The sequence below is a fragment of the Scomber japonicus genome, chromosome 15 (genome assembly GCF_027409825.1).
Source record: "Scomber japonicus isolate fScoJap1 chromosome 15, fScoJap1.pri, whole genome shotgun sequence".
Lineage (NCBI taxonomy): Eukaryota > Metazoa > Chordata > Actinopteri > Scombriformes > Scombridae > Scomber > Scomber japonicus.
This window is the reverse complement of record NC_070592.1, coordinates 3,459,122-3,474,121: the sequence shown is the minus strand read 5'-3', so window position 1 is coordinate 3,474,121 and position 15,000 is coordinate 3,459,122. Positions and strand designations below refer to the sequence as shown.

The following is a 15,000-nucleotide window of genomic DNA, read 5'->3' as shown; positions in this document are numbered from 1 at the left end:
TCCTTTCTTCGTTCCTTCCTTCCTTACATCTGTCCTTCTTTCCTTACTTCCTTCTATCCTATACGACTCTCTTCTTTAGTGACCTCCATGATGTTTTGCTGCGGAGCCCTTAAGCAAGGCAATAGTCAACCTATCCATCACAGAGGGGGGGGGCTTATACAGTGCTCGGCTTCTAAGCAGTTAAGCCAGGGGTGTCAAACATGCGGCCCGTGGGCCAGAACCGGCCCGCTGAGGGGTGCAAGCCGGCCCACTTTTTCCTTCCTGTGTTCTTTTCCTGTCCTTCCTACCTTCCTTTTTTCCTTTCTTCATTCCTACTTTCCTTCCATCTGTCCTTCCTTCCTTTCTTCGTTCTGTCCTTCCTCCCTACCTTCCTTTTTTCCTTTCTTCGTTCCTTCCTTCCTTCCTTCCTTCCATCTGTCCTTCTATACTTACTTCCATCTGTCTTTCCTACCTTCCTTCTGTCTTTCTTCCCTTCCTTCCATCTGTCTATACGTCCTTCACTATCTGTCTCTCCTTCCTTCCTTCCTTCCTGCCCACATGAGATCAAATTGGTCTGTATGTGGCCCTTGAATGAAGTAGAAGTAGTGAGTACTCTTCTTTAGTGACCTCCATGATGTTTTGCTGCGGAGCCCTTAAGCAAGGCAATAGTCAACCTATCCATCACAGAGGGGGGGGGGGGGGCTTATACAGTGCTCGGCTTCCAGGTGTGAATGTGGGTTAAAGTGTGTGAACACCAGGCAGGACTGTACAAGAGGAGCAGGGGTGAATTCCTTGTCAGATTTCCCTTGGTGGATGAATCAAGTTCAAACTGGAAAAGCTGAACACACCGACACTGAGCGATTCTCTAAGTGGCAAAGTTGAAGCTTCAAATCCATCAGTTTTTGGTGGTTTGTTGCTTCTGGACTTAACCCTTAAACAGACCTTACTAGTTATGTCATTTGCACCTCAAGTAAGGAAGGAATGAAGGAAAGAAGGAAGGAAGGAAAGGACGGAAGAAGGAAGGAAAGGAGGAAGGAAGGGAAGCAAGGGAGGAAGAAGGAAGGAAAGGAAGGAGGGAGGGAGGAAGGAAGGAAGGAAGGAAGGAAAGGAGGAAGGAAGGGAAGGAAGGGAGGAAGAAGGAAGGAAAGGAAGGAGGGAGGAAGGAAGGAAGGAAGGAAGGAAAGGAGGAAGGAAGGGAAGGAAGGGAGGAAGAAGGAAGGAAAGGAAGGAGGGAGGAAGGAAGGAAGGTAGGAAGGAAAGGAGGGAGGAAGGGAAGGAAGGGAGGAAGAAGGAAGGAAAGGAGGGAGGAAGGAAGGAAGGACAGATGAAGGAAGGAAGAAAGGACAGAAGGAGGGAACATTTACCCTAACAGCTGAACTTAGATCTGAGGAAGGAAGGACGGTCAGATGAAGGAAGGAAGGAAGGAAGGAAGGAAGGAAGGACAGATGAAGGAAGGAAGGAAGGAAGGAAGGAAGGACAGAGGAAGGACCCGGGAGGACAACACAAAGGTTAAAGAGTCTGTATCTCCTGGTGCACGTTGTCTGTTTAAGGGTTAAAATGTTCTGTAGTGTTGTTTATTATGAAGGATTTATTGGGGATCTGAAATGTGATATTCTACTTCTATACTCTTCTGTAAAAGTCTGTTAAACTCTACTGACACAAACAACTCCTTTACTTTTGTAAATCTGTCCTTCCTCCCTACCTTCCTTTTTTTCTTCCTACCTTTCTTCCTTCTGTCCTTCCTCCCTATCTTCCTGTCTTCCTTCCTTCCATCTGTCCTTCCTCCCTACCTTCCTTTTTTCCTTTCTTCGTTTCTTCCTTCCTTCCTCCCTATCGTCCTGTCTTCCTTCCTTTGTTCCTTCTGTCCTTCCATCTGTCCTACCTCCCTACCTTCCTTTTTTTCTTCCTACCTTTCTTCCTTCTGTCCTTCCTCCCTATCTTCCTGTCTTCCTTCCTTCCATCTGTCCTACCTCCCTACCTTCCCTTTTTCCTGTCTTCGTTCCTTCCTTCCTTCCATCTGTCCTTCCTTCCTTTCTTCCTTCTGTCCTTCCTCCCTTTCTTCCTTCTGTCCATCCTCCCTATCATCTTCCTGTCTTCCTTCCTTTGTTCCTTCCTTCCTTCCTTCCTTCCTTCCATCTGTCCTACCTCCCTACCTTCCTTTTTTCCTTTCTTCGTTCTTACCTTCCTTCCATCTGTCCTTCCTTCCTTCCTTCCGTCCTTCCTCCCTATCTTCCTTCCTTTTGTTCCTTCCTTCCTTCCTTCCTTCCATCTGTCCTTCCTCCCTACCTTCCTTTTTTCCTTTCTTCGTTCGTTCCTTCCTTCCTTCCTTCCTTCCATCTGTCCTTCCTTCCTTTCTTCCTTCTGTCCTTCCTCCCTATCTTCCTGTCTTCCTTCCTTCCATCTGTCCTTCCTTTTTTCCTTTCTTCGTTCGTTCCTTCCTTCCTTTCTTCCTTCTGTCCTTCCTCCCTTTCTTCCTGTCTTCCTTCCATCCATCTGTCCTTCCTTCCTACCTTCCTTTTTTCCTTTCTTCGTCCCTATCTTCCTTCTGTCCTTCCTCCCTATCTTCCTGTCTTCCTTCCTTTGTTCCTTCCATCTGTCCTTCCATCTGTCCTTCCTTCCTTCCTTTCCATCTGTCCTACCTCCCTACCTTCCTTTCTTGTTTATTATGAAGGATTTATTGGGGATCTGAAATGTGATATTCTACTTCTATACTCTTCTGTAAAAGTCTGTTAAACTCTACTGACACAAACAACTCCTTTACTTTTGAATCCAGAGCCTGAATTTGGGGAATAAACTGCACTTTTCTAGTCTTACAACCACTCAAAGCCTACCTTCCTTTTTTCCTTTCTTCGTTCGTTTCTTCCTTCCTTCCTTCCATCTGTCCGTCCTTCCTTCCTTTATTCCTTCTGTCCTTCCTCCCTATCTTCCTGTCTTCCTTCCTTTGTTCCTTCCTTCCATCTGTCCTACCTCCCTACCTTCCTTTTTTCCTTTCTTCGTTCTTACCTTCCTTCCATCTGTCCTTCCTTCCTTCCTTCCGTCCTTCCTCCCTATCTTCCTTCCTTTTGTTCCTTCCTTCCTTCCATCTGTCCTTCCTCCCTACCTTCCTTTTTTCCTTTCTTCGTTCGTTCCTTCCTTCCTTCCATCTGTCCTTCCTTCCTTTCTTCCTTCTGTCCTTCCTCCCTATCTTCCTGTCTTCCTTCCTTCCATCTGTCCTTCCTTTTTTCCTTTCTTCGTTCGTTCCTTCCTTCCTTTCTTCCTTCTGTCCTTCCTCCCTTTCTTCCTGTCTTCCTTCCATCCATCTGTCCTTCCTTCCTACCTTCCTTTTTTCCTTTCTTCGTCCCTATCTTCCTTCTGTCCTTCCTCCCTATCTTCCTGTCTTCCTTCCTTTGTTCCTTCCATCTGTCCTTCCTTCCTTCCTTTCCATCTGTCCTACCTCCCTACCTTCCTTTCTTGTTTATTATGAAGGATTTATTGGGGATCTGAAATGTGATATTCACTTCTGTAAAAGTCTGTTAAACTCTACTGACACAAACAACTCCTTTACTTTTGAAACCAGAGCCTGAATTTGGGGAATGAACTGCACTTTTCTAGTCTTACAACCACTCAAAGAGCTTTCAGACTACATGTCACACACACATTCATGCAGCCATAAAGCCAGCCATTCTTTAGCGACCTCCATGATGTTTTGCTGCGGAGCCCTTAAGCAAGGCAATAGTCAACCTATCCATCACAGAGGGGGGGGGGGGCTTATACAGTGCTCGGCTTCTAAGCAGTTAAGCCAGGGGTGTCAAACATGCGGCCCGTTGAGGGGTGCAAGCCGGCCCACTTTTCCCTTCCTGTGTTCTTTTCCTTCCTTCCATCTGTCCTTCCTACCTTCCTTGTTTCCTTTCTTCGTTCCTACCTTCCTTCCATCTGTCCTTCCTTCCTTTTGTCCTTCCTCCCTATCTTCCTGTCTTCCTTCCTTTGTTCCTTCTGTCCTTCCTCCCTATCTTCCTTTCTTCATTCCTACCTTCCTTCCATCTGTCCTTCACTATCTGTCTGTTCCTTCCTTTCCTTTTTTCTGTCTTTCCTTCCTTCCTTCCAGAACCGGCCCGCTGAGGGGTGCAAGCCGGCCCACTTTTTCCTTCCTGTGTTCTTTTCCTTCCTTCCTTCCTTCCATCTGTCCTTCCTCCCTATCTTCCTGTCTTCCTTCCTTTGTTCCTTCCTTCCTTCCTTCCATCTGTCCTTCCTCCCTTCCATCTGTCCTTCCTCCCTACCTTCCTTTTTTCCTTTCTTCGTTCCTTCCTTCCATCTGTCCTTCCTCCCTTCCATCTGTCCTTCCTCCCTTCCTCCCTTCCATCTGTCCTTCCTCCCTACCTTCCTTTTTTCCTTCTTCATTCCTTCCTTCCTTCCTTCCCTCTGTCCTTCCTCCCTTCCATCTGTCCTTCCTCCCTTCCATCTGTCCTTCCTCCCTTCCATCTGTCCTTCCTCCCTACCTTCCTTTTTTCCTTCTTCATTCCTTCCTTCCTTCCTTCCCTCTGTCCTTCCTCCCTACCTTCCTTTTTTCCTTTCTTCATTCCTTCCTTCCTTCCATCTGTCCTTCCTCCCTACCTTCCTTTTTTCCTTCCTTCCTTCCATCTGTCCTTCCTCTTTCCATCTGTCCTTCCTCCCTTCCATCTGTCCTTCCTCCCTTCCATCTGTCCTTCCTCCCTTCCATCTGTCCTTCCTCCCTACCTTCCTTTTTTCCTTCTTCATTCCTTCCTTCCTTCCTTCCCTCTGTCCTTCCTCCCTTCCATCTGTCCTTCCTCCCTACCTTCCTTTTTTCCTTTCTTCGTTCCTTCCTTCCATCTGTCCTTCCTCCCTTCCCTCTGTCCTTCCTCCCTATCTTCCTGTCTTCCTTCCTTTGTTCCTTCCTTCCATCTGTCCTTCCTCCCTTCCATCTGTCCTTCCTCCCTACCTTCCTTTTTTCCTTTCTTCGTTCCTTCCTTCCTTCCATCTGTCCTTCCTCCCTTCCATCTGTCCTTCCTCCCTTCCATCTGTCCTTCCTCCCTACCTTCCTTTTTTCCTTTCTTCGTTCCTTCCTTCCTTCCATCTGTCCTTCCTCCCTTCCATTTGTCCTTCCTCCCTACCTTCCTTTTTTCCTTCTTCATTCCTTCCTTCCTTCCCTCTGTCCTTCCTACCTTCCTTCTGTCTTTCCTCCCTTTCTTCCATCTGTCCTTCTTTCTTTCCTTCCTTCCATCGGTCTGTCCTTCTAGTCTTACCACCACTCAAAGAGCTTTCAGACTACATGTCACACACACATTCATGCAGCCATAAAGCCAGCCATTCTTTAGCGACCTCCATGATGTTTTGCTGCGGAGCCCTTAAGCAAGGCAGTAGTCAACCTATCCATCACAGAGGGGGGGGGCTTATACAGTGCTCGGCTTCTAAGCAGTTAAGCCAGGGGTGTCAAACATGCGGCCCGTGGGCCAGAACCGGCCCGCTGAGGAGTGCAAGCCGGCCCACTTTTTCCTTCCTGTGTTCTTTTCCTTCCTTCCATCTGTCCTTCCTCCCTACCTTCCTTTTTTCCTTTCTTCGTTCCTTCCTTCCTTCCTTCCATCTGTCCTTCCTCCCTATCTTCCTGTCTTCCTTCCTTTGTTCCTTCCTTCCTTCCTTCCATCTGTCCTTCCTCCCTACCTTCCTTTTTTCCTTTCTTCGTTCCTTCGTTCCTTCCTTCCATCTGTCCTCCTCCCTTCCATCTGTCCTTCCTCCCTACCTTCCTTTTTTCCTTCTTCATTCCTTCCTTCCTTCCCTCTGTCCTTCCTACCTTCCTTCTGTCTGACTAAATATGATGCCAAAGAACACATCAACATGTGGACTGAAGGAACCAGAAATCAAACCCCATATCTTTTGATTATTGGTAATTAAACCCTAACCCTAACTCTACTTATATATAGTGCTTTTCTAGCCTTACCACATCTCAAAGTGCTTTTTACACCACATGTCACTTTCACAATGTTCCTAAAACGAAGAAAAATAAAGACAGACATGTTCATTTAACCCTCCTGTCGTCTTCCCGGGTCAAATTGACCCCATCTCTCTTTTGACTGTCCTTTCTTTCCTGCCTTCCTTCCTTCTTCCCTCTTTCTTTAATTTTTCCTTCCGTCTTCCCCTCCTCCCCTCTTTCTTTGCTCCCTCCTCCTTCCATCCTTCATCCTTTCCTTCCTCCCTCCCCCCTTACTCCTTTCTTTCCTTCATTCCTTCCTTCTCTGCTTACTTCCTTCCTCTTTTCCTCATTATTCCTTTCCTTCCTTCCTTCCTTCTTTCCCTCCCTCCTTACTCCTTTCCTTGCTTCCTTCCTTCCTTCCTTCCATCCTCCTTTACTTCCTCCCTTCCTTCTCTCCTTACTTCCTTCCTCTTTTGACCAGACAAAAAACGTCTCATACCTTAGGAACGGTATGACAGAACATTTGACGGTTTCGGTTATCGTGGCTTTTTCAAATCGCGGTATACCTTGAACACGGTTATCATCCCATGCCTAATAGACCGTTAACGCAGCTACAGAGAGAGACATGTGGACTATAGACTATAGACCGTTAACGCAGCTACAGAGAGAGACATGTGGACTATAGAGGAGCTGATTAATGGATGACTCACTCTGCCTCCTGAGCCAAAGCTGTTTCAGTGCTGGATTTCAGGTATTGGGTATAGTTTAAATAGATTCCTCCTGCAAATCTAACACTAATAATACTGGAAATACTCGCACACATTTACAGCGATGTATATTAATGTCAGAGCAATGTTTGCACCGATTGGCTGGAAGGGTTGCATCAGACTCTCCAACTTCCACCACAGGACAACACACTTAGAGCGTGTTCTCTCCTGTTCTCTACGAGGTCCGTTGGCTAAAACATAAATTACCTCAAGTAGAATCGGAAAAACACTGGGAACCCTAAAGTACTAATGTCCTCACAATTCTCAGAGAGGAAACAGTAATGCTACTAAAATGAAGCCACAGTCCAAAGACGAGTTTCAGGCTAACTGGCTCAGAATCAAAGTCAAAGTCTGCTTTATTGTCAATTTCTTCACATGTACCAGACATACAAAGGAATCGAGAAGAGGTTTCTGACTATCCGGGAGTTCCTGTCCTCTGAAATGAAGCCAACCAGGAAGTAACTTAGAGCTGCATTCTATCAAAAGGCCACCAGGGGGCGACCGTCTCTATACAAGTCAATGGAGAATTCACCAACTTCTCACTTGATTTCTAACCTCAGTAAACGTTTTCAAAATGTGTTTATGGTCTCAATCGCTAGTTTAAAGCCTTCTTCAATGCAGTATGATGTTCATTTGGGACATTTTGGCCTCCCTGATTTTATATGTGACGATAAAGCAGGGTATGCATTAGGGGGCGGGGCTACGTCCTGATTGACAGGTTGATTGACCAATGTCCTCGAGATCCAGCCCTCGTAACCATAGCAACCTCCCCGCTCCGCCCATGGCTCCGCCTCATGCCCATATAAGTAGAATCCATGTTTTTATTTTTCCCAGCATGCACCTGAAATTTTCAAGATGGCGCTGCCTAGATTAGAAACTATTGGCTTCCGAGCAGCAGTCCACAAACCAATGGGTGACGTCACGGATGTTACGTCCATTTCTTTTATACAGTCAATGCCAAAAACCAAAGATAACGTCGCTCCATATTCAAGGTAAAAGTATCAGTAACAAATATCCAGTGTGAGAAGAACCGACTGTGATCAAAGTCCAGCAAAGCAGCAAAACATGTTCACTTTTCATCTACTTGGAGTCAGTGTGGGATCTTACCTGGTTCTGTCATGTAAACGACTTTGTAGCTTTCGAACTCTCCTTTCGGCTCTTTCCACGATACGTGCAGCTGCGTTGGACTCAAGACTTTGGCACGAAATCTTCTCGGTGATGAAACTAGACGGAGACACACAACAGAAATAAAAACAGCTTTACAAAATAACTGTCAGTTTGAAATAAAGTGTAAAAATATATGAATGATGATGATGATGATGATGAATGACAATCCCTGCCATGCAAAGTCCAAACCTAGAAAACCCAACGTCATAACTGATGCGTATTAGTGGATGACGTCCATAACAATGGAAGGAGTTCAGATTCAGTCAGTCAGATGAGCTTTAAGGCAAACTGCACATTTTAAAGTCAGCAGTCAGGAGCTAAAATGAACATTAAGTGTGTTTTGCTTGCTGTAATGATTCCTCCTGTTCATACTGACCATTAGAAGATAAATACTCTTAAGTGATGGAGGACTAAATCCACAGTCCTCCTTCTGTGGAAACATGGATTTAAAAGTTGATCTGAAACTAATATGAAGCTTTAGCCGTCTGAATGAAAGAAAAGAAAACAGGAAGGAAGGAAAGAAGGAAGGAAGATGAGGAAAGAACAAGAAAGATGAGGAAAGTAAGAACAAGAAGAAAGAGGATGAAGGAAGGAAGGAAGGAACGAAGGAAGGAAGGATGAGGAAAGAAAGAAAAAACAAGAAGAAAGAGGATGAAGTAAGGAGGAAGGAAGGAATGAATGAATAAAGGAAGGAAGGAGGGAAAGATGAGGAAAGAACAAGAAAGATGAGGAAAGAAAGAACAAGAAGAAAGAGGATGAAGGAAGGAAGGAAGGAAGGAAGGAAGGATGAGGAAAGAAAGAAAGAAGAAGAATAAAGAAGGAAGCAAGGAAGGAAAGATGAGGAAAGAAAGAAAGAACAAGAAGAAAGAGGAGGAAGGAAGGAAGGAAAGATGAGGAAAGAAAGAAAGAACAAGAAGAAAGAGGATGGAATTTAGGAGAAAAGGAAGTACAGAGAGAATGAAGGAAGGAATGAGTGAGGACGAAAAGAGGAAGGAAGGAAGGAAAGAAGGAAAGGAGTAAGGAGGGAGGAAGGAAGCACGGAAAGGAACGAAGAATGAAAGGAGGAGGGAGAAAAGAAAGAAGGGGAGGACGGGAACAAGGAAGGAAAATGTACAGAAAGAGAGAAGAAGGAAGGAAGGAAGGAAGGAAGGAAGGAAGGAACAGTCAAAAGAGATGGGGTCAATTTGACCCGGGAGGACGACAGGAGGGTTGAATTATAATAGTCAGTATGAACAGGAGGAACATGAACACCTGGCTGCTGGTTTAAAACTCATTACCAGCAGATATGAGTCGACTCTCTCAGCTCTACATGTATTAACCCTTTATAGGACTCATTGAAAGGAAGGGAGGAAGGAATGGAGGAAGGAAGGGAGGAAGGAAGGAAGGAAGGCAGGAAGGATGGAAGGAAGGATGGAAGGATGGAAGGGAGGAAGGAAGGGAAGGAAGGAAGGGGGGAGGAAGGAAAGGAAGGACGGACGGAGGAAAGAAGAAAGGAAGGAAGGGGGGAGGAAAGAATGAGGGAAGGAGGGAGGGAGGAAGGGAAGAAAGAAGGAAGGAAGGAAGAAGAAAGGGGGATGGAGGAAGGAAAGAAGCAAGGGAGGAGAGAAGGAGGGAGGGAGGAAGGACAGATGGAAGGAAGGAAAGGAAGGAAGGAAGGACGGAGGAAATAAGGAACAAGGGAGGGAGAAAGGAAAAGAGGAAGGGAAGAAAGAAGGCAGGGAGGAAGGAAGGAAGGAAGGAAGGAAAGAAGGATATTTTGGGATATTTACAGAAGTTACCAAAATATAATTATTTGCCCAATAAAGAGTTAATAACACGTATGCTGAAAATCACCCCCCCCCCCCAAAAAAAATGTGTCTCTTTATCCGTAAGCATCACTGTTGAGGCTCCAGCTGCTCATAAAATAAAAACCTCCACGACTGCGACTTGTGAGTGAAGTTGAGAGAGACTGAACTCCCTCCAGAGTTACGGGCGGCAGCGGCAGCGGCGGTCGCTCCATCTGTGTTTGTTAACGCTTAAAAAGAGAGGGAAGAATAATTATAAAAAAAAATAAAAAAAAAAACAGGAAGGAAGGAAGGAGAAAAAAAACAACTGTATCTCATCCAAGTGGGAGGATACACACACACACACATCAGAGAGATTAGCTCACACACACACACACACACACACACACACACACAGAGAGAGATGTCACATTAAAAAGCAGAAGACCCATTGTCCTCCTCTTCCTCATCTTCCTCATCTTCCTCCCGTATTGACGAGCCTTCGCTGTGCTCGCCTGCATCAAAGCTTCTCATCCTGATTAGCTGTTGGCCCTGACAGCCGACTGCAGCCCCCCCCCCCGCCTCCCTCCTTCCCCCCTTCCCCAATTACCCCTCTCTCCATCTCCATCTCCATCTCCATCCTTCCCTTATAATCATTTTTCTCTCCAGCTTCTTTAACCTTCCCCTGTTGTCCTCGGGTCAAGGAAGGACAGGAGGAAGGAAGGGAAGTAAGGAGAGAAGGAAGGGAGGATTGAAAGGAGTAAAGAGGGAGAGAAGGGGGAAGGGAGGGAGGGAAAGTAAGCAAGTAAGGAGAGAAGGAAGGGAGGAAGGAAAGGAGGAAGGAAGGAAGGAAGGGAGGATTGAAAGGAGTAAGGAGGGAGGGAAGGAGGAAGGGAGGGAGGGAAAGGAAGCAAGCAAGGAGAGAAGGAGGAAGGGAGGGAAGGAGGAAGGAAGGGAAGTAAGGAGAGAAGGAAGGGACGAAGGAAAGGAGGAAGGAAGGAAGGATTGAAAGGAGTAAGGAGGGAGGGAAGGAGGAAGGGAGGGGAGGGAGGAAGGAAGGAAGAATGGAAAGGAGGGAGGGAAAGGAAGGAAGTAAGGAGAGAAGGAAGGGACGAAGGAAAGGAGGAAGGAAGGAAGGATTGAAAGGAGGAAGGAGGGAGGGAAGGAGGAAGGGAGGGAGGGAAAGGAAGGAAGTAAGGAGAGAAGGAAGGGAGGAAGGGAAGGAGGGAGGACAGAAGAAAGTGAGGAAAGAAATATGGAAGGAGGAGGGAGCAAAGAAAGAGGGAAGGATGAAGGAAAAATTAAAGAAAGAGGGAGGAAGGAAGGAAGGAAGGAAGGAAGGAAGGAAAGAAGAGATGGGGTTAAAAACCTTGCTGTCCTTTTCTTTCTGCATCGCTTTGAAATTTGAAATCGTTGTCAAGGGGCGAGAGGAGGATGAGGAAAAAAGGAGGGAATGTGACGACTTTTTAACTGCAAATTAAACGTTAAAAAAAAAAAGAAGAGAGGAAGAATAAAGGGAACCAAAAAGAGAGAAAGGTGCAGGAATAGCATGTGTGTACTATTCCTGTTTAATGTTCTGAACACAACAACCTTCATCTGCTGAATATCCACTTTACACTTTACAATGGCTTCATCCTGCTAGCACTCCTCCTCCTCCTTCCTTTCCTTTCTTCTTCCTTCCTCCTTTTCTTCCCTTCTACTTTCCTTCCTTCCTCCCTCCTTTCCTTCCTTTCTCCCTCCTTTCCTTCCTTCCTTCCTTCCTTCCTTCTTTCCTTCCTTCTTCCTCCTTTCCTTCCTTCCCTCCTCCTTTCCTTCCTTCCCTCCTCCTTTCCTTCCCTCCTTCCTCCCCTCCTCCTTTCTTTCCTTCTTCCTCCCTCCTTCCTTCCTTCTTCCTCCCTTCCTTGACTCAAATTGACCCTGTCTGTTTTGACTGTTCCTTCTTTCCTCCCTTTCTTTCCTCCTCCTTTCCTGCCTTCTTCCTCCCTTCCTCCCTCCCTTCCTTCCTTCTTCATCCCTTTCATCCTTCCTTCTTCCTCCCTTCCATCCTTCTTCCTCCCTCCCTTCCACCTTTCCTTCCTTCTTCCTCCCTCCCTCCTTCCTTCCCTTTCTTCCTTCCTGCCTTCCTTCTTCCTCCCTTCCTTCCATCCGTACTCCCCTCCTTTCCTTCCTTCCTTCTTTTTCTTCCTCCCTCCTTTCCTTCCTTCCTCCCTCCCTCCCTCCCTCCTTTCCTCCCTTCTCCCTCCCTCCCTTCCTTGACTCAAGGACAACAGGAGAGTTAAAACAAAAACACTGGATTAAGGCCATCGTAAAGCTTCCCGCCAAAAAACAAGCCAAAAACCCACATTTCCAGGGTCAAACAACCACATCACCCCCATCATTTTCACACCAGTCAAAAAAAACAAAAAAAAAAGAGCCAAGTCCCAGATAATAAATATGGATATAGTCGCAACACATTCCCCGATCTAATTTGGTTAACTAAAAAAAAAAAAAAAAAAAAAAAAAGGAAGGAAAAAAGCCAGCGGGCGGGAAAATATAATATGAAACCCACAAACTGCTTCCTATGTTTGTGTGCTCATTATGAGGGTAAGCCATCTGCTGCCGTCGACTTCTTTAAATACCTACACACGCTTTGATTGACGCCCAGTAGAGCTCCGACGCTCCGAAGCTCCGACGCTCTGAAGCGCTATAAACAAGGAGACGCTTAAAGGGACGGTTCACCCCAAAACACAACAAAACAAAAACATTGACTTTAGAAACAAAAATACTTTACAAGGATTTTGTTTTTTTTTAGTTTGTGGTTTAGTTTAATCCTCCTGTTGTCCTGGAAGGGAAGAAGAGAGGAAGGGGAGGGAAGGGAGGGAGGGAAGGAAGGATGGAAGGGAGGAAAGGAAGGAAGGATGGAAGGGGGAGGAGGAGAAGGAAGGAAAGGAGGGAGGAAGGATGGAAGGGAGGAAGAAGGGAGGAAAAGAGGAAGCAGGAGAGAAGGAGGAAGAAAGGGAGGAAGAAAGGGAGGAAGAAGGGAGGAAAAGAGGACAGAAGGAAGGACAGAAGGAAGATAGGAAGGAAGAAGAAAGGGAAGGGGAGGGAGGTAGGATGGAAGGGAGGAAGAAGAAGGAAGGAAGGAAGGAGGGCAGGAATTAAGGAAGGAAGGGAGGAAGAAGGAAGGATGGATGAACGGAGGAAGAAGGAAGGGAAGGAGGGAGGGAGGTAGGATGGAGAAAGGAAAAGAGGAAGGAAGGGAGAAAGGAAGGTAGGGGGGAGGAAGAAGGGAGGATGGAAGGAGAAGGAGGAGGCAGGAGGAGGATGGAGAGGAAGGAGGAGGAAGGAAGGAGAGGAAGGAAGGAGGAGATGGAAGGATGGAAGGGAGGAAGAAGGAAAGGAGGGAGGAAGGTAGGAGGGAGAAGGAAAGGAAGGAGGAAGGAAGAGAAGAAGAAGGGAGAAAGGTAGGGGAAGAAGAAGGAAGGAAGGAAGGAAGGAAGGAAGAAAGACAGGCAGGAAGAAAGGAAGGGAGGGAAGAAGGAAGGCAGGAAGGAAGGAACAGTCAAAACCGACGGGAGGACGACAGGATCTTTAAAATCCAATCTTTCTTTTCTTCCTCCCTTTTCTCTTTATCTTTCGGTGGATAAACTATTTAATATTTATCATTCTTTTGTGGGTTACACCATTTGACATTTAAAACCAACTAAAATACTAAACGTACATTTTAACAAACCTGATGCTGCTTCCTTTTAAAAACATATTTTTTAACATATTGATGAATAAAAAGCCAGTTCTGATTATTCACTGACCCAGATGTGAGACTTACATCAGGTTTTTAATGCCACCAGAGGAAGGGAAGAAGGAAGAAGGAAGGAAAGGAGGAGGGAGGAAGAAGGAAGGAAGGAAGGAAAGAAGGAAGGGAGGAAGGTAGGGGGAGGAAAAGAGGAAGGAAGGGAGGAAGAAGGAAGGAAAGGAGGGAGGGAGGTAGGTAGGATGGAAGGGAGGAAGAAAGGAGGAAAAGAGGAAGGAAGGGAGGAAGATAGGATGGAAGGGAGGAAAGAATGGAGGAAGATAGGATGGAAGGGAGGGAGATGGAAGGATGGAAGGGAGGAAGAAGGAAGGAAGAAGGAAGGAAAGGAGGGAAGAAGGTAGGAGGGAGAAAGGAAAAGAAGAAGGAAGGAAAGAAGGAAGGGAGGAAGCTAGGGGGGAGGAAGAAGGAAGGAAGGAAGGAAAGAAGGAAGGGAGGAAGGTAGGGGGAGGAAAAGAGGAAGGAAGGGAGGAAGAAGGAAGGACAGGAGGGAGGGGAGGTAGGTAGGATGGAAGGGGAGGAAGAAAGGAGGAAAAGAGGAAGGAAGGGAGGAAAGAATGGAGGGAAGATAGGATGGAAGGGCGGGAGATGGAAGGATGGGAAGGGAGGAAGGAGAGGAAGAAGGAAGGAAGAAGGAAGGAAAGGAGGAGGAAGGTAGGAGGGAGAAAGGAAAAGAAGAAGGAAGGAAAGAAGGAAGGGAGGATGGTAGGGGGGAGGAAGGAAGAAAGGAGGAAAAGAGGAAGGAAGGGAGGAAAGAATGGAGGAAGAAAGGAGGAAAAGAGGAAGGAAGGGAGGAAAGAATGGAGGAAGATAGGATGGAAGGGAGGGAGGAAGGTAGGAGGGAGAAAGGAAAAGAGGAAGGAAGGGAAAGAAGGAAGGGAGAAAGGAAGGGAGGGAAGGAAGAAAGGAAGGAAGGAAGAGAGAGACAAGAAGAGAAGGAAGGACAGAAGGAAGGAAGAAGGAAGAAGAAAAACAAGACAGGAAGGAAACATGGAAGAAAGGGAAGAAAGACAGATGTAAGGAAGAAAGAGAAACAGACAGAAGGAAGGAAGAGAAGAAGACAGAAGAGGAAGGAAGAGAAGACAAGAGGAAGGAAGGAAGGAAGGACGAAGAAGAAGACAGGAAGAAAGATGGAAGAAAGACAGATGGAAGGAAGGAAGGAAAGAAGTAGGAAAAGAAGACAGGAAGGAAGGAAGGAAAGAAGTAGGAAAAGAAGACAGGAAGGAAGGAAGGAAGGAAGGAAAGATGGAAGAAAGGGAAGAAAGACACGTTTTTTTAAAAAGAGCAACATGTGGTGGTTGAGCGAGCTAATGAAGAGAACTCAGAGTCAGACGCTTTTAGTTTCAGTTTCATTTCCCTCGTCTGTGTTTCTCCTTTCTGTTCATTCATTCATCAAACTACAGCAGCAGGAAACACAAAGAAGAACAGCAGAGATCTGTTTGTTTCTGTCTTCATCCAGTTCCTTATCGGTCTGCTGATCTACCTGAAACACATATAAAGAAGGAATGTCTGGTTCTCTCTTCCTCCCTCTTTTTCTCTCTCTCTCTTTCCCAAGTCCGAAACCTTGGCGTGCTGATAGACTCAGATCTGACTTTCAGCAGTCACATCAAATCAATCACCAAAACAGCTTCT

The 15,000-nt window shown here is 46.2% G+C and overlaps 1 protein-coding gene across 1 annotated transcript in view; it reads right to left on the bottom strand.

Annotated features, from left to right (window-relative positions):
- Nucleotides 1–15,000, bottom strand: part of LOC128374595 (collagen alpha-1(XIV) chain-like) — a 127,217-nt gene that overhangs the window by 92,775 nt on the left and 19,442 nt on the right. Inside the window, exon 2 of the mRNA XM_053334840.1 lies at nucleotides 7,759–7,875. Within this exon, the coding sequence (XP_053190815.1) occupies nucleotides 7,759–7,875 (117 nt within the window). The remainder of the gene's footprint in view (nucleotides 1–7,758; nucleotides 7,876–15,000) is intronic.